Source organism: Aulonocara stuartgranti (genome assembly GCF_965226115.1).
Source record: "Aulonocara stuartgranti genome assembly, chromosome: 7".
Taxonomy (NCBI): Eukaryota; Metazoa; Chordata; class Actinopteri; order Cichliformes; family Cichlidae; genus Aulonocara; species Aulonocara stuartgranti.
The window spans coordinates 68,931,379-68,950,168 of record NC_138945.1 but is presented as its reverse complement, the minus strand read 5'-3'; the positions used below and the strand labels follow the sequence as shown (position 1 = coordinate 68,950,168).

General features: G+C 41.7%; 2 protein-coding genes across 4 annotated transcripts in view; one reads left to right on the top strand and one right to left on the bottom strand.

Annotated features, from left to right (window-relative positions):
* Positions 1–628: 628 nt before the first annotated feature.
* On the bottom strand, positions 629–10,711 carry LOC309710664 (nuclear receptor coactivator 5). 2 transcript variants are annotated; one of them, XM_082540336.1, is made up of 9 exons: positions 10,478–10,708; positions 10,282–10,368; positions 8,654–8,727; positions 8,355–8,478; positions 5,976–6,175; positions 2,887–3,165; positions 2,598–2,768; positions 2,186–2,425; positions 629–2,096 (listed from the first exon to the last, which is right to left on the bottom strand). In XM_082540336.1, exons 1-9 carry the CDS (start codon positions 10,537–10,539, stop codon positions 2,059–2,061), a joined length of 1,275 nt encoding a protein of 424 aa, XP_082396462.1. In that variant the 5' UTR covers positions 10,540–10,708; the 3' UTR covers positions 629–2,058. The 2 variants fall into 2 exon arrangements, with proteins under 2 accessions (XP_082396462.1, XP_082396463.1); XM_082540337.1 differs by lacking the exon at positions 10,282–10,368 and having other exon boundaries at positions 10,478–10,711.
* A 5,179-nt stretch (positions 10,712–15,890) lies between these two features.
* cnot1 (CCR4-NOT transcription complex, subunit 1) overlaps positions 15,891–18,790 on the top strand; it is a 30,917-nt gene continuing 28,017 nt past the window's right edge. For both annotated transcript variants that reach the window (XM_082542576.1, XM_082542575.1), the window contains exons 1-3: positions 15,891–16,053; positions 17,441–17,739; positions 18,197–18,304. In XM_082542576.1, coding sequence (XP_082398702.1) covers positions 17,638–17,739; positions 18,197–18,304 — 210 coding nt within the window. In that variant the 5' untranslated portion in view covers positions 15,891–16,053; positions 17,441–17,637. The remainder of the gene's footprint in view (positions 16,054–17,440; positions 17,740–18,196; positions 18,305–18,790) is intronic.

The following is an 18,790-nucleotide window of genomic DNA, read 5'->3' as shown; positions in this document are numbered from 1 at the left end:
TGACTTTGGCTGTGTGTTTGGGTCGTTGTCCTGCAGAATACATTTGGGGCCAATAAACAATCGTTTATATTTCTGAAAGCACCTTTCACCTGCCGAAACCCTTTTGCACAGGACTGTAAATAAATTAAAACCATATATAATAATCTTGATTGTTCACAGTAGAATATATGAACATATATAAACTGATAAACAAAGGCTAGACGAGCAGGTGGCAGTAAAAACAAACAGCTGGAACAACTGGCAACAGGTCAGCAACATGACTGTGTATAAAAAGAGCAAAGTAGAGACTCTGGTGTTTAAAACTACACTAAGATGTCAAAAGAACATTACAGCAAACACGCGACAGAAAATCACCAATACAAATGTACACAACTACTTCTGTGCCACTTAATATGCAGTTCGCTACCATGAAGCCTGGAAGCTGTTTCCTGTGTGTTACTGTACAGCAGCTCAGGCAAGCTTCCAGTATGGAAATAAAAATGAGTCCAGAAATCTCCATCCACGCGAGAGCTTCAACTGGAGCTTAAAAAAATCCTCATACAACTTTAAAAACCGATGCAGCGAAACCAAAGCCTGTCCAGGCCTCACTCGCTGCTGCAGCAGCTCGTTGTACAAAATACACAAAGGGTTCACTTTTATGTTTTATTCACTTAAATAGACTGATCAATACGTATGTGTTAGGAATTTGAGCACTAACATCTATTCAGACTCTTACAGAAAGATGCGTCAGTTTGGTGAACTTGTATCAAGATGTTCATTTTAATTCGTAATAAAAGAAAAACGTCTCAAAACATTTATAAATGTTTTCTTTGAAAATATAATCGGGACTCCAAACCTGTTCAACATCAGCACGCCGCACAGCAAAGGGAAAAGCATACAGTGGTTCAAAAACATGAAGAAAAAAACATTTTTACAGTATCTACAAAAGCAAAGCAAAGTGTTTGTCTTTGTGAGGCCTCAGCCTCCCGCAGCTCCAACAGAAAAAGGCTTCTTAACCAGATAAATGCTTTTCAGTAATGCTAATAAATATTAGCAACAAAACAACAGTGTGCTAGAAATTCTAGCAATGACAAAAAAAGCCACATATGATAAGTAGTTGTTTGTTCCAGACTCGTGTGCTCTGCCTGCATCACATATTTAACAGATATTAAGCTTAAAGGCTGAAACCCACAGCGTGTAACCAAACCTGTGGAGCCTTCTTACTCACATCAGACCTGCCATTCAGAAAATATGTGGTCACTGGACTTATAATGAAGAGAGTCGCATTTCTTTCATTTATGCTGGGAAATAGTTGGAGCTTAGTCTTGTGCTTTGATAGAAGGACTCTGTCAGAAGCCTGGGTAACAAAACAAAGCTGATAGTTGCAATTCCAACGTCACAAGGACGATTATTTTACTGAAATGTACTGTACACGACAGCGATTTTACTGTGCACAGTGCAGGAAATGCAATTTAACAAATACACGTGTTTGTGTTCTGCCATGAAGATACTGCATGCATCATACAGAGTCCTTCAGAGTGACCGTTTTCCTCTGTGGCACAAATAAAATTACACATGAATCAAGTTATATTTGAACCAGAAATACGGCTCCGAAGAACAAACCATTATAAAGTGAAATATCTGTTGTCCAGAGAAACTTTGAGAAATTCAAAGCACCATGTTGAAAAACTGTACACAGCAAGTAGGCTCGTGGCGTTTAATACAGAAGACGTCCTGTTGCAGCCGTGATTGGGTATTGATTACTGCGTGGCTGCATTTCTGTGCAATCAGCTAAACGAACTACCTGATGGACCTGTGCAACACTCACCAACAGTTACAGACCCTGACGGACAAAACATAAAAAAGGCACCGATGCCTTGGGGGGGGGGGGGGGGGGGTCTTAACATTACCACTCAAACCACCCACAGTGAGCTGAAGACATAACATCAACTTTCATTTATCTTCCAGCTAAATTTAGATAAAAAACATAAAAAAGGATGCTTTTGCTCTAACATGAAGTGATACACTGTTCATAACCTGCAAATTTGTGTGTGTGTGTGTGTGTGTGCGTCTCATTTCCTAATGCCGGGGGACACTCTGACGAAGAAGAGGAGCACCTGAGAAAACAAAGAGGCAAAAAACACGACTTTAGGACAAAAGTTTAAGAAAAGAAAGAAAAACCCCCCAAAAGAAACCAAAGACCAACCTGGAGACGACAGAAGTGGAGGGCGAGCACTCTTTAGAGTGGGAGGGGCTCCTCTAGTGGGACCTCTGGGGCCTGGGTGGAACACAGGAGGAGGGTGGAGCAGGGGCCCACGAGGCACACCGGGACCGCCGTAAGGGATGTGTGACGACAGGGGACCTCGGACAATTGGGCCCCCTAACGACGGACCAGGAAGGCGATGCAAGGAGAGCAGCGGAGGTGGTTTGGTTTTGGGATGAGCAACTAAAAATAAAAAGAAGCAAATCAGCCTCTAGCTGTTCATGATTAGCAATGCCGTGGTAGGTTTTAGCACTCTCACCAAAGTAGGACACCAGGACTTTTCATCATGCTTCACAGCCTCACAGCATTAAAGGTTTGACAGATTTAAAAAGACACAAAGAGGGAAAACCCAAACCTGGTGAAGGCAAGAGGGGTACAGGTGAAGGTGAGGCGTGGTCTCCCATGGGCCCCCCTGTTAAAGATGCAGGCTGAGGCTGTGGTGGCCCAGATGGAGTCGGAAGCAGAGGAGGTGGTTTCCCCAACCCTGGAGGTAACATGATCCCTTTCTCACCCTCACTGTTGGAAGCTGAAGAGATAAAACGCAGGTGAAACAGAGATATATGACCTAAGGACAAAGCAAAGCTGATACAAGAAGTCAAAGCTGAAACAGCGCTTCTGTAGGAACTGCTGTGTAATCGTTTCACCTTGTACGTGGTCCTGCCGAGAGCGCACGTACTCCGAGATGGTTTCCAACTCCTCGGGGTACAGATGGACACCCTCGCCTAACAGTACGAGGAGCTGACGTGTTTCAGAGGGAACGGTGTGGCGCGCGATCTTTTCTCGATCCAGAAAGTCATCGAGCAGCTGCGACGCCTCGGCTGCAATGTCTGCTGGGTCCCTCGGGGGTCGCTCTTTAGCCAGTCCACGGTTGTACTCTGCTAGAACAAAGTCCATGGCCTGGTCTTTGGGCATGTTTCGATGGACTGAGGAGGGAAAGGGAACGGTAACGGTGAAGTGTCATGAGGCTGAGGTAGGAGAAAGAGGTGAAAAAAAGATCCCTTTCAGCTCGCGCTGAGATCGTTTTGATGTCAATGTTGGGATCAGCTGATTAAATTAGTATTTTGGTAAGTAATGCTTCGGGGGGTGGGGGTGGTGTTGGATTGCTGGATGTGTGGCACTGAGGGACATGCATTTTGTGCAAATACGTGCATTATCAGTAACTTTAATACAACCTGATTAGTAAGTACTGAATTTATCTAAATGTGCATCCAGACATTTTATTCTAAATATAATGAATGGTGACGCTTTTTCAGCTTTGTTTCTGAGGACAGACAATTGTGTTTGTTGAATTGATCTAATTTTGGTTGAATTCACCTAACAATGTGTTTAACATTTGTGTTATAAAGATTAGGTCGTGTATGTGTGCTAATAAAGCATAAAATGTCATATTAAGCAGATTTAAAGCAAACTGCACATTATTACAACTTGAGTTTGATTTTATCCAGAGCCTGGGTCATGCCTCTGTAAAACCGGCCGCACGCTTCGTCCAGGAGGATACAAAAGATAAAAATGAAAATCCCCACAGTTACGAGGTTAGATCATAAAGGTCCATAAAACCATAACTGATTTAAATGTAGCCAGTTTCCTCCTCGTGATCATATTTAGAGCCAGTATCTGATCTGATGCAGATCCAAAGTTCAGCTCAGGCTTTGGAGTCGAGGATTACTCTCTGTTAAAAAGTGCTGCTTGTTCAGCTTCGACCTAAAATTTCTCAGTTTGAGAAACCACAGGCATCAGGAGCATGGTCACGGTCTCCTTTTGACATTCACAGCAAATCTGCTTCCCAGGTTCAGATGTGAAAATGCAGTCCTACAGTAGGAGTCCGACCGTAGGAGTTCGAAGGAGAAAACTGGGTCAGCTGAACTGTGATACACGCCGCTGTGGAACTGTGAAAGGATTTGTATACAATCTTCACACTAGGGCTGCCACGATTAGTCGACTAGTCACGATTACGTCGACTATCAACTAATCGACTAATTTAATAGTCGACGCGTCGTTTGAAGCTTTGTAAGATCCTGAAAGGCGCAGGAATAAGTAGCAGGATTTAAGAGCTCAGTTTCCAACAATGGCGGCAGCTAGTTAGTTTTAATGTTACTCTTATTATTCTTTCTGGGTCACAAAATAAACGTTTAACATATTTTCAGGCGAGAATGTAGCTGTGTAAACCTCAAATATCTGCTCAGTTTATCAGGACACCGCATATTTTCAAAAGCGCTCCGACGTTTTCGGAGATGTCTGTTACCCACTAGCTCGATAGCTAGCCGGGGGCTAGGCTCACTAGAGCCGTGAGAACACCGGACTCCCGGCAGATCGTTTTCAAACCCACCGCCGTCTTTCACTACTCAGGTTAAATATATATGAGTCACTTAGATAACTTAAAATGTTATTGTTTGGCTTTTTTCTGTGTTTTTTATTTGTTGATGAGATGAGATAGCCTTTATTTGTTCCTGAGTAAATCGGTTTGGCTGAGATTAAAGTTATTAGATTAGGTTAGATTAGATAAAATAAAACTTTATTAATCCACTGGGTGGTTTTCACACAGCTGAACAAACGTCAAACAGAAAATTGATTAAACAGAAGTGTGAGATGGTCGAGAATTTACTCCGGTGTCCCGTTATATTTTAGGGAGCAAAGCGCAGACGACTGAGTTTATTAAACTTCACCGAGACAATCTGCAAATTTCATTAAAATTTAATAAACTACCATCTTGTGTTTATTTTTAGTTAGCACAGACCTTAAACACATAAAGCTGTAAGCTAATGATGGTTATATAAGAGCAGATGCTGCTGGTGCAATAAGCTGTACGTTTTCTGTCCAATGGATGATGATCTGATTAGTCGACTAATTACAAAATTAATCTGTGACTAGTCGACTATCAAAATAATCGTTTGTGGCAGCCCTACTTCACACCATCCTGAGAATTTTCTGTCCTCCCTGAAATGAAGTTTCAGCTGAAACGTTGTAGTTTTGCGACACTTGGTACATCTGGTTCCCACAGGACTGAGGTGACACAGAAATACTTTTATGGTCTGTGTTGCTAAACGTCTCGACTGCACCTCATATGCAGCTGAACCTGACCTCAAGCCCAGGTCTTGCGTTTGGCACCTGGCACAGATCGTGCATACGTCTGATAATAATACAGATTTGGTTTATTTGTTTTTGTTAAGAGTAACACTCACGTTATCGCACAAAAATCAAAGATGAAGTGAAGTTGGTGTGTAAGCTAACAAATAGTCTGAATGGTAGCTACAACGTTGCCTTTGTGCCGTCTTCCAAAGAAGTCTGATTGTTGGTTTGGTCTGGTTTGTTATTTGGTTTAAGATAGCAGTTAGTGACAGAACTGATGACCCATAAAATGAAACACATGTTGTAATAAATTGACCGTTTTTTAGTTTTTGGTTTGGTTTTTTTGGGATGTATTGTCATGTATTGTTGTGTGAAGTATATGCATGTGCTAGCCAAAGGATCGTTTGCCAAGATCCAGCTATTAACATGTAGATATGATAGACTCGGCACAGTTTTTAAATGCATGCATGACTGAAGAACTGTAGCTTTGTGTAACTTTAGATAGTGGTCTTTTAAATGGTAGTGTGTCTTTTTAATTTATTTGGTTTTACAAGAAATTTGTTTTAGACCTCGTGTTTAAAGATGTGGAATCTACAGACTGTTGAACTGAGCCTAGTAAAAGGGATGGTTTGGTAAGTTTGAAGGAATACGAGGGGTACGAACTTACTTTTGAGGGATTCTGAGAATATGATAACAGTGCAGGAGGACAGAGCTACGTTTGTCTGCTCCACCAGAATACATAAGGGGGAGCCTTCTGCTCGGACATCCTGTAGGGCCCGGGTCAGGCCCGATTCCGCTTGAAGGTAGAGCATTTCCACTGACAGGCCACGCTCCTGCAAGCACTGGCTTAGCGATTTGGGGTAATCCCTTTGAGAGGAAGAGAAACACTTTGTTAACGTGACATTTCTATATTAAGCGACTCACCTCGTATAGGAGATACCCCGAGTTAAATCTGTGACGGAGCAAAGGGTGACTCCTTCATTTAAAATGTGCTTTCCCAACAAAAACAGTGTTTTATGTGAAGCTAACACAGATTTTCAAATCTCTCATCGGTGTGATTAGTGTTGTATTGTGGGTTTATTCTTAATGAGATGTTTGTACCGTAAATATTATAATACTAGTATTTCCTAGTGTCTTTGGGATACTGAGAAAGTCAAATAAAGTGCTGCATCAATTTATACTTATCAATAAGCATTTTATAACTGCCAGTCCATCTGTATCAACTGAGTCTCATAGTTAGCTTGAGTTATACTCCTGTGCTGAACCAATTCCAGTGGTTGACACCCTTGTGACTATACTAGTAGGACACTTTATTAAGTACACCCTGCAAGTTCAACAAGGTGCTGGAAACCATTCCACATTAAATGTGTCCCCTAAAATCAGCACTCTCTCTGATTCTGATGCTCAGTTTGAACTTCAGCAAGTCTTCTTGGACACGTCTGTATACCCAGTATAGGGTGCATGGCCGTGCCATTCAACACAGGAGTATGGCCTAAATCAAGCCTAAGCGGCCATATTTGTGATTCAAATTAATCGTTGCTTTTAGTGTAGAAGTGCGTGAAAATTGACTGATGATGTTGCAATCTTGCAGAGCATAAGGAGTGCAAGTTTTTTAGTGTGCTTTGACCGCTACTCTGTTAGACTTTTACCATGTGTAGAATGTCATGGTCGGGGGGTGGGGGGGTCCAATTTCACTGCAGGTGCAAACTTGCATGTGACAAATAAAGGTTTGTTTGATTGATTGATTACTGGTTTACAACTGTGGCAGTTTTTCAAAAGCATAAAATAAAGAGTATTTTAACAGAACGTGATCCAAGTGGCACATTTGATATGTGAAAGGTGTATTCAAGAATGTTTAACCTTCACATGTATGTATCTGTTAATGTACTTCAATGCAAATCAGTGTGTAGTTGAACACTGAATTTTAAAGATGTGCTACATGACATTTTTTGACTGTGCATAAATGAATACAATCTTCGTTACTGACTGATCAAGACACCAAAAACAAACAGCTGTTCCAACTTTATGTAAATGTGTTTGTGTGAGTGACAAAGTGAGGTGTTTTTTTGCTGGTGTTCACGTTGCTTCGTCTGTGGTTGTCAGTTATCACAACTAATTTAACAGACAATCATTCAACACAACACAGGAAGAAAACTACGTGTGCAAAAAAACCTGTGGGCTTTTACTTTGGTTTTTGTTGTTTTTTTGTTTGTTGCCATGGTGACAAAGCTTCACAGCAGACATCTGCATTGGAAATGTGGTTATATGAACACTTACACACAGGGTCTGCGTGTGAAACACTGTTAATACATCAACAAAAAGACTTTCCAAAGGGAACAAGAACCTAAACTTGAGTAGCCAGAACAAATTTGAAGTTACAGCACGTTAAATGTGAACAAAGCCTCGTAGCTGAAACGATTTGCAGCCTGCACAGCACACCAAGAAAGTAAAGAAAGGCAAGCAAAAAACTGACGGTGATAATAAAAGGATAAGATCTGATACAGAGTTATAAGTCCTTCTGCTCCTAACACTTTCATTGCCTCATACTTACTGACACATCAAAACAGCTTTCATCCAATAAGTCTCATCCTGCAGGGAACCAAAACTCCACAGTCATGGTCTGCAGCTGCTGCTGGAAGCACTCATTTGTTCTGCGGTCTCTGTGAGCTTAGCACAGCAGCACAAGAACCAGTCCTCCATCTGCTGCAGGCTCTGATTAAAGTGACCCTAAAGCTCACAGCAGAGCTCCAAAGCAGGAGGACGACTACTGTGGCCAGCTGCAGTCCAAGACGGTGCAGTTGACTCAATGACACTGAGAAACACTACAACAGTAACCTGGCCAGCAAGCCAACCGGTAGGGAAAACACCAGCCGGGGAAAGGTTGTTAGCATCAACTAAGGTTTTAATATAAGACTGAGGAAGATAGAAAAACAAAAGATAATATGAGTCGGCCCGAGTGTGGGGAAACACTGAATGATATCAGTCTCCTCACGCTGATAGTAAAGGATAAACCAGCAAATTCTGTTGGCAATGAATAAATACTCACAGGCACTGTTTGGTAACAGAGAGAACCACGCAGTCGGCTGGCTTCCTCTCCTCCTGCACCTGTCTGTAGAACTTCTGATACAGCGTTTTACGTCTGTCTGCTGGAGTGCCACCCTCTGGTTTGGCTGGAAGTTTGAGAACGGTGACGTTGAAAGAGACTCGAAAAGCGGCAAAAATATTACTGCACTCTTTTCTTCTTTGGATCAATGTGTAATTAAGATTTTAGAGTATTTAAAAACATGTCTTGTGTAAAGCGTATCCATTTTGCTCATACGGACAAAACAAAGAAACAAATCTCACCATTTGGCTGATGCTTGTAGCCCTCGTACTTCACACTTCCACTGTAGTTTTGGATTTGCTCTAGCTCTTCATAACTGAAAAAAAGCAGTGAAAAGTGTCATAACAGTTTAATATGGGAGGTATTTCTATGCCTCCTCTACGACACCTTAATATGACGAGCATATAAATATCCAAAAATAGATTTTCTGAAAGTGAGACTCAGAGAGCAAGTGCACGAAGGAGCCTGTGCGTCCGACATTCAGTGCATCAAAGTTTTAAGTTTCACTCAAACAGCTTTTTCCCCTCACAACACAGAAACAATAGTAGACTGTTGCAAACACCGTATTCCTGATGTCTTACTAAAACATTACGTCAGCATATTCTGACATTCACACTTTCAAAGGATTCACAGCTAAAGTGTTGAAATACTTGATTTTGTCATAGTTGACAGTAAAATTACATCCGTCTTCTGTCCCAAAGTACAGAATAGAGACTAAAGTATGGGATCACCCACACTTTAGACCCACGGGAGCTGCTCAGCTGCCGGAACCCAAACCCTGAAACTCCAGTGGCATGTCAGCACAGATGTTCATTGAGAAGTTTGGAAATGTGGAGTTGGTGAGTCAGCAGAGCGCAGTCGGTGACCCCACTCTCTAACTTTACGTTCGTGACCGAGTGGCTGGTTGCTAAACTTTACAAAAACACATCTTACAGTTGACTGTGGAATATGTAGGAGAGAAGAAACTGTTGCAGTGACGGTATCCTATTATAGTACGACGCTCAAATTCAGCGTACTCGTTTGAATGACCCATCCCGTCACAAATGTTTGGAACGCCACAGCCAGGAGCACACACCTGTGACACCTCACTTAAAGATAAAAGGTGGGCCCCAATTCTTCCATCCATATAGCACATGCTCTACAGTGAACAGTGTGCAATATTTTTCTCATCAGGAAGCAGCAGTAACACGTTACTTCTATACTAGTCTGGTGACATGGCCGCAAAAAAGTCAGTGCAGTTTGCACAGAGCTCAGAACAGCTGCTTTCAGCTTATATACTCTAACTAAGCACTAACAGTTTTACAACACACACTAAAAATTAATGTTCAGGTAACTTTAGTTCATTTTACATCTATGATTCCAAACTACCAAGCTTCTATCAGTACCTGCTTTGCCTGTTGCACATGCAATTATGAACTTACCCAAATAAAAGTGATTTCTGTGTTAAAGATGAGTCTACAACCTCGCTAGGCAGCTGAAACTGTAAGTGTACTCAAACTGGAGAGCTGCATTCAAAGTTTGGTCTAACCAGTTAAACCTGTAAACAAGATCCTAGAATTATTTGTTTCATGATTTACCTTCAGGGAGGAAAGAAAAGTCTGGCTGGGAAGGAAGTAAGATGTTCCCCAGTGCTGACATAAAGAGAGTTGGGCAGCTATAAGGAACTATTAAATATGACTTATAGCAACTTGGAGGCTTTAAATGCAGTTTTTATTTACTAAGACGGTGCATTTTCTTTCATCTAAAACAAAACCATGAATGACGTGTAGCACTACACACAGAAGTGAAGGTGCACAGTAAATCACTCATAATAAAGCTTTGGTCACTTTAAACCATTGCCGACAACAAAAAGGCTGCCCGAGGCTGGTACCTGTCCAGGGCATCCTTGAGCTCTTCGGTCCTCTCCTCTCTGGTTGGGTATGGAGCTGCCCTCCGAAACACACGCGGCTGTGGAGCACTACACAGCACAGGTGGCGGTTTATAGGGCCGCTAATTGACAGCGTTTCACGTTTCTATATTATTGTGAGCTAGCAGCTAATGCTAACCTCGCTAGCCTGGAAACTCACCTTCCGTTAGGGTTACCGGATGGCCGCCGACCACCCGCAGGTGATTTCACCCAAGACGACATTTTGCCTGCCTTTAAACTTCACCTCAGCAAAAGGCAGCTTTAAAAACACCCAGAAAAAGACGCTCTCCTGGTGTTATTCCGCCAATGTTACCAGATACAGCCTGTGGTGATGAACGAGGAGGGGAAGAGCTCTTCTTCTGGCTTTACTGCTCTCACAGTGTGTAGGTGCACCATCGCCCCCTGCTGGACGACCCTCTAATAACATTAATGGTTGCGCCTTTGAAACTCCTAGCAGCTTGTAGCTCTTTGTTTACACATTAAAAGTGATTTGTAAACAAACAGGCAGAAACGAAACTACAAATTAACTAAATGTAGGTGTTAAATTTAAAACTTGACAAATAATTAATAACTAAGGATGTAAAAAAATGAAATATAAAGTGATAATAATCGTGAAACACATATATTAGTAAATAAATATATGACATATAACTCCATTAATTAGTTGAATTAAAAATACAGATTTCAGTACAGCATTTACATTTGTACACTGCTGTTTATTGTCATATTGTTTTTCTTCTTTCTTCAAATCAAATCAAATCAAATCACTTTTTATTGTCACATCACATGTGCAGGCACACTGGCACAGCACATGCGAGTGAAATTCTTGTGTGCGAGCCCCACAAGCAACAGAGATGTGCAAACACAACAACACAAACGAGCAAAATACAAGAATGGCCAACCTGAAACTAATAAATATATGTACAATATATAATAGTGTATGCATTTCTGGATGTGTATACTAAATATTTTCCTACGTGTGTGTGTGTGTGTGTGTGTGTGTGTGTGTGTGTATACACATTTTTACAAATTAAATAGTAAAAAAATAAAATAAAATAATAATAATAATAATAAAATATATAAAATATACAGAGTTGAATATGTGCAAAACAAGTGGCATTTATATACAGTGTGGAGTGCATAATGTTGAAGTTCCAGTAGTGAAGCTGAGGTGTCTATGACGTGTTCAGCAGTCTGATGGCCTGGTGGAAGAAGCTGTCTCTCAGTCTGCTGGTACGGGACCGGATGCTGCAGAACCTCCTTCCTGATGGAAGCAGTCTGAACAGTTTATGGCTGGGGTGACTGGAGTCCTTGATGATCCTCCCCACTTTCCTCAGGCACCGCTTCCTGTAGATGTCTTGGAGGGAGGGAAGCTCACCTCCAATTATCCGTTCAGAGCACCGCACTACTCGCTGGAGAGCTTTGCAGTTGTAGGCAGTGCTGTTGCTTCTGCTCCTTCAGATTAATAATCTCCCTCCATCTCACTAGCATGCATCTCTGTCACACCAACTCACAGCAAGTCCTCCTTTCTTTGTGGTCTTCCTCCTTTCTTCCTGCCTGTCAGCTCCGTATTCGCCATCCTTTGTAAAATACATGCACTGTCCTCCCACTGCACATGTCCAAACATACTTGAGTCCAAATAACTCAGTTTGAGTATTTTCTCTGATATTCTCCTTTACAATCCTGTCCATTCAGGTCACTCACATCACTCATTTGCCTCCTCTCCTCTTCATTACCTGTTTAGTTTTTCTTTCGCTGACATTTTTTAGCAGTACTCCTTTTCAAAATTATCCATGTAAAAAACAGTGACCACAAACAAACCCTGACCTTGCATATCAGGTTCACTCAAGTGACAGCAGTAAAGTAAAAACTGAGTATCACAAAAAAACAAACAAAAAACCAATACCTGGGTTGGTTTAATTAAGAGGGAAGCTGGAAGCATCTGTGAGGATACCACTTTAGGATTTTTCACTTTAATCAACACTCAGCAATCCAGGTGAATGATCTGCCTGTGGCTTTACAGATAATAGCCTGTCTGATCTTCAGTGAATCATAAGCACACCTGCATGTTCTTTTTATCTTTTAGAGAAAGCTTTGATTGCTTAGAAACAAATACGTTAATGGGTTTGGTTATGCTTCGAAAGATGTGACGACCATACTGTGTACTGTGGGTTGGAGGAGAGGGCCATGCCATCTGTGGTTACAGATAAGGAAGACAACCGAAGATAAAGAGAGAGCAGATTTCTCCTGTTTTGGCTTCCTTTCATTGGCTTCCTGTTAAATCCAGAATTCAAAATCCTGCTCCTCACATACAAGGTCTTAAATAATCAGGCCCCATCTTATCTTAATGACCTTGTAGTACCATATCACCCTATTAGAGCACTTCGCTCTCGCTCTGCAGGCCTACTTGTTGTTCCTAGAGTATTTAAAAGTAGAATGGGAGGCAGAGCCTTCAGTTTTCAGGCCCCTCTTCTGTGGAACCAGCTTCCAGTTTGGATTCAGGAGACAGACACTATCTCTACTTTCAAGATTAGGCTTCAAACTTTCCTTTTTGCTAAAGCATATAGTTAGGGCTGGACCAGGTGACCCTGAATCCTCCCTTAGTTATGCTGCAATAGACGTAGGCTGCTGGGGATTCCCATGATGCACTGGGTGTTTCTTCTCTCTGCATTGAATCATACTTGTTATTAACCTCTGTCTCTCTTCCACAGCATGTCTTTTATCCTGTCTTCCTTCTCTCAACCCAACCAATCACAGCAGATGGCCCCGCCCCTGAGCCTGGCTCTGTTGAAGGTTTCTTCCTGTTAAAAGGGAGTTTTTCCTTCCCACTGTCACCAAAGTGCTTGCTCATAGGGGTCATATGATTGTTGGGTTTTTCTCTGTATGTATAATTGTAGGGTCTACCTTACAATAAAAAAACCTAATTGAGGCGACTGTTGGTGTGATTTGGCACTGTATAAATAAAAGCGAATTGAACTGAACCAGGTTGGATCTCCATATTCTTCTGTTTCCATATCCTGAAACTATTATCCAGGGTGTATCTGACAGTACCGTCCCAGGAGACTCCAAATCAGCTGCACTGAGTTGTGCAGCTGACTTGGGTGTGTATAGTCCCATGTTGCCTGTTTCTGGAAAGGTTAATATAGGTTACGACTGACAATGCAGCCCTCAAGATACCTTGAGACAGCTGCACACGTCAGTACAATGATCACATTATATTCCGTTCATCTCCAAATCTCGATTTGAGGACATATCATCAGTAACTGATGGTTCAGTGAGGTTCAACATTTTAAAAATTACCCTTGGCAATTGTATCAAAGTCCATCAGTCCTTGGCACGTGTCTCTTGGCCAATTTTGTTTTCAAATTTGCTGTTATTCAGCACGGGGAAAAGTCTATCTATGACCTTTTCTAATAACATACATATGTATGTTTTAGTTACCTTAATGAAGATATGTCTTCATGATGGCATGAGAATCAACTATTATTTTAAGTGTGCTATCGTGACTTGACTCAGAGTTCACCCCTGTTTTTCTTTTCCTGGCACGCCTCCTGTTGTTTAAACTGTTTGTCACAGAGCAGAGCCTTCTTAATTTCCACTGCATCTCCAGTTCGAAGCTTTTGTCCTTATTGCCCCCCCCTCTTTTTCAACCATTTTCTTTTTCAGAAGGACTTCCAGGGTTACCACATGAGCTTTAGTATGAAGCCCTATATTTACTGATGATTTATTAGAAGCTTGTGTTTTCCTTCAAGCTTTTTTCCCCCCTACTTCCTTCCTGTGTTGATCTTAAAACTGCTCATTAAGGGATTTATTGTCCTCCTTTATCTCCTAGAAAGAAAGCATCTCTGAGTCCCCGAGCAAGTGTGTTTCAAAACATGAATTCAAATTCATTGTGTTCAACAAAATGTGAAACTCTAGACAAAAAAACAAGGACTCGATAAAAAAAAAAGATGTTGAATACTTGGCAGTCGAATGAATGTTGGTTTTGATGAAGGAAACAATACCTGTCAGTCAAGATGGGAGCACCCAAAGAGGTTTCTGTGGGCGATCGTGGCTCAAGAGTTGGCAGCTCGTCTTGTAATCAGAAGGTTGCCGGTTCGAGCCCCGGCTTGGACCAACTCGGTCGTTTTGTCCTTGGGCAAGACACTTCACCCGTTGCCTACTGGTGGTGGTCAGAGGGCCCGGTGGCGCCAGTGTCCGGCAGCCTCGCCTCTGTCAGTGCGCCCCAGGGTGGCTGTGGCTACAATGTAGCTGCCATCACCAGTGTGTGAATGTGTGGATGACTGAATGTGTAAAGCGCTTTGGGGTCCTTAGGGACTAGTAAAGCGCTATATAAATACAGGCCATTTACCATTTCTGGACAACTATACAGCTAACATGTTGTATTATGTCAAGACTTGGTAAGATTTCACCTTAAGAATACCAAGCTATGAATAAAAACTGATTTTATCTTGTTTAATATTTTCAATATAATTCTATTTATGTTATTGGATAGTTAGATAACTAACGCTATCCAAACTTTGAGGATTGATTCAAGGATTTTTATTGTCATTCCAACACCTGTACTGATCAACAACAATGTGAACACAAGAGGAATATTTGCAGAACCAAGGAACTGAACATGTTTACAACATGTGCAGCAAATAGCACAAAGACAGGCGATTGCTCATATCTGTTGCTTTTGGTTGGGAGTAGCAGATGATAGAAAGCACCACCAAAGTTCAACCGTGTTAACTGTCTCTTAGTCTGGGAACTCTACTCTTGATGCTCCTGCCTGAGGGGAGGGGGACAATAATAGTGTGTGTCCTGGGTGACTATAGGCTCTTTCAAGATACAGCAGGTACTTTTCCTGCATCTGCTGATGTAGATGTCCGTGGTGGTGGTGAAGCTGCTGGCAACAATCCTCTGTGCAGCTTTCATCACCCTCAGTAGAGTCTTCTTCCCTGTCACAGAGCAGCCGCCACACCACATAGTGATGCACGAACCACACATCTGCAGAAGGAAGGAAGGAAGTGTTTTGGCTCCAGGTAAAATCCTTGCTGGAGACCATTTTCACACCTGCTTCCCCACTTTCTGTGCCACCTGAAATCTATATCTCATTTATTTTCTTGACATTGACGCTGACACCAAACTGCCTTTCCGCCTGCTTGTAGTCAGACCAACCTTGTAGGTATCTGGCCAACCCTGCAGGCTATAGGTGGGATCTTTTTTTGTTTAGCCGTACCATCCTTTTTTATTTACAACCTAATGAAACCCAAATCGTCTGCCATGTCCCTGAATTTACAACCCCAGTGACATCGTTTTCATCATTACAAAAGAAACAGAAAGCACAGGCTGCAGAGCACCAGCCTGCTCACCTTCACGTGTGAAATTTGCGCAGGTCCCTTTAAAATGTATTCCTTCCTAGTTTAGGGGGAAAAAATCTGCACAGCAAACCTTTTTATTTAGATATTTTTAATATCGCCAGTTTCATTGTTTGTCGTATATAACTTCTTCTCTTTTATCGTTTTAAATGAATAAAATACAGACTGAATATGTGGCGGTTTCAGGTGTGTGTCGCGCGAATAAGTTCACGCACTCGTCTCTCTCGAACCGTGAGCGCGCCGCGGCGGTGATAGTCGCCATTTTATTTTGAAAATCAAACTGAATTGAAGGCACGGCAACCCTTCCATTTCGTCAAGTTTGTTCCGAGAAACAAAAAGAGATGAGGATCTGAATTACTTTATTGAGAGCACGGTGAGGCTTGTGATGTATTTAACAAATGATCGTGGATTGCTTTAGGTTGAGAAATTGGCACAAAAGCAGCGATATTAATACGGAGAATAGCCGTTAGCTCCCGGAGCGGGGGAGGTCTACTTGCTGAGAAACAGCTGTCATATTGGTGAACGCAAAAAAGTAAAAATTCCATAATTTAGCAAAGTTTTTCGTGTAGCGAAGGTACCGCTGTATACGTGTATTTGTTCAGGTAACACGTGAGATTTACGTTATGTCCGAAGATAGCAGTTTTAAGTAAAGTGTTAGCGATTCCATAAACTAGTCGGAGCCCGAAGAGAGAGCGAGGCTAGCGTTAAAAAGGTTAGTGCTAACGTTAGCTGACATGATCGCGCAAAACCCGTCCGAGTATTGCGCTCGCGGCCTTCAGGCTTCCGGCCAAATGTGGCGTTCCAAACCTTAGTAGTTGCTTACATAAACAACTTGTATCTGAATGTGTAAAAGGAATGCCATTTTATTCGATTCTGCTGTATAACAATAACCAACATGAAACGGGACTCACGTTGCCGTTAGCTTCACATTGCTAATGAGATAGCATTAGCCTGTACTCTCGCACCCGGGGCTGGTAATGGGTTAATGTTGGTATTTAATCAGCGACGAATGGTATCGATCCGATTTAAATTCCCGTTTAGACTTGGCTGAGTAAACAATAATACATCTCATGTTTTATGTTAATACGAAGCTAATATTCGGTGAACATAAGGGCTAACTGCTCCGTAGCAAGTGTTTATCAGCGTCATGGTGATAGTTAGCTCGAGTATTTGGCATGTTTCACTACTTGCTACATGAACCGAGTCCCTGAATCTTGACATTTTTTAAACGTTGTCTTTATTCGCATATTAAGACGTTTGGGTAAATTATGAATCTGTTAACGCTCATAAAAATGTCTCATGCTTGCGCATAGGTACTCTCCAAGATTTGGTAAGTTACGTTAGCCTGCTCTTTGTTTCAGTGTGTGATTTCCACACTTGTCCTTTTCTCATTGTAAACTCAGGGCTGGTTGCTTTTAACGCCACGTACTTTTTTGGGGGGCATTTCATTAAGTGACCAAACCGGAGTGACTCTGTTCCAAACATTACGGTGTTTTTAAGGCCTAGTGTAGTTTATGCAACCCTATACAATCTTAGTGCATATGTTGTACCAAACTGTGTGGCAGTAACTTCTTTCACTGTTGTTTCTGAATTTATTAGCAGATAAGTAGCCATGCAGTTATTCACTGCATTGTTGGGTCTGTCATTCAAGTAGGCCTCATTAGTGGCACCTAGGCTGCACATAAAGTTTAGTGCAGCTCAAAAGTAAGTTTCTCTCTTATATTTCAAAGTGATTTTTGTGTTTGTTTTTCTTGTTTCAGATGCTGAACTTGATTTTAAACTGAAAGACTCTACCTACTTAGCACCGGGAGCCACCCACCCACCATTACCTTGGAAGTCAACATTATTCACACCTTTTGGGGGGGGGGAGCAGAAGTAACTTATCACTGAAGTGACTAAAGGGGAATAATGGTGATTTTGCGCCGTGCTCGGCCGCCTGCTTCCGCCCCAACCAGCAATGAATCTTGACTCGCTCTCGCTGGCTTTGTCTCAAATCAGCTATCTGGTGGACAATTTAACAAAGAAAAACTACCGAGCCAGCCAGCAGGAAATACAGCATGTGAGTGGTAGCGAAAAGTCTTTACCGTTATTTATTTAATTTTAAATTTGCAAACAGATATCTTGGAATACTTAAACACCACAAGATATTCTATTCACTTAAAGTTGTAGATGTTTAAAACCTTAATTAAACAAAAAATTGCATTTTTCTTCTGTTTTAGAGAGCTGTGTGTGTGTAAATTTTATGATGCTAATACGCTAGGACTGCCCAATGTTGATCAGGGTCTGCGTATCAGAGAAGTTTAAGTTGGCTCACTTTCAAGATACTATTGGATCAGCTGGGCAGTGCTCTTTTTCCCTCGGTGAAAGGAGGAGCAAAGAGGACACGGTCTTGCCGTTTTGATGTTTCACTTGTGGCCACATTGTTATGAAAACTTGAACTTTATATGGCTTAGTGTGTCTGTGATGGTCTGTGTGACATGTTCTGACATTTTGGTGTGTTTCATGTGCTCTCCCAGATTGTAAATCGTCACGGTCCTGAGGCAGACAGGCATCTACTACGCTGTCTCTTCTCCCATGTGGATTTCAGTGGCGATGGTAAAAGCAGTGGCAAGGACTTTCACCAGGTAACTTTAAATTTGAGACGTTTGAATTCTGGATTTTCATATGTGCTGTTGTCATATAAGGCTGCAGCTAAATTTTGCCAGAGGAGCAAAACAAAACTCTTGAGTGGGTTTTGACAGGTTTTCGTCTTACTAGAAGGGATGTGCGCAGAGCCATTAGGTGGAAAACACACTTAGCTTTAACATGGTGGCCGAGTGTTCGTGTTTGTTCTTCAGTTTGCTCAACCATTGCTTATCTCAACTTCTTCGTACTTGGAAAAGATTTTGATGGGGGATCTAAGGAGGTGCGGTGTGGCATTTTAATTAAATGTTTTTAAATTTGTTTGTTGTTACCCTTTGATATGTTTTCACTGACATCCTCCAAGGTGGCTGTTTGTTCACAGCATACACACACTTTGTTTAGGAAGAATACCTCAGTTTCTGCAAGGGTATTTTTTTTTCTTTCTTTTTTTTTTAAGGCCTGATCCTGAAAAATTGCTGGATCCATAA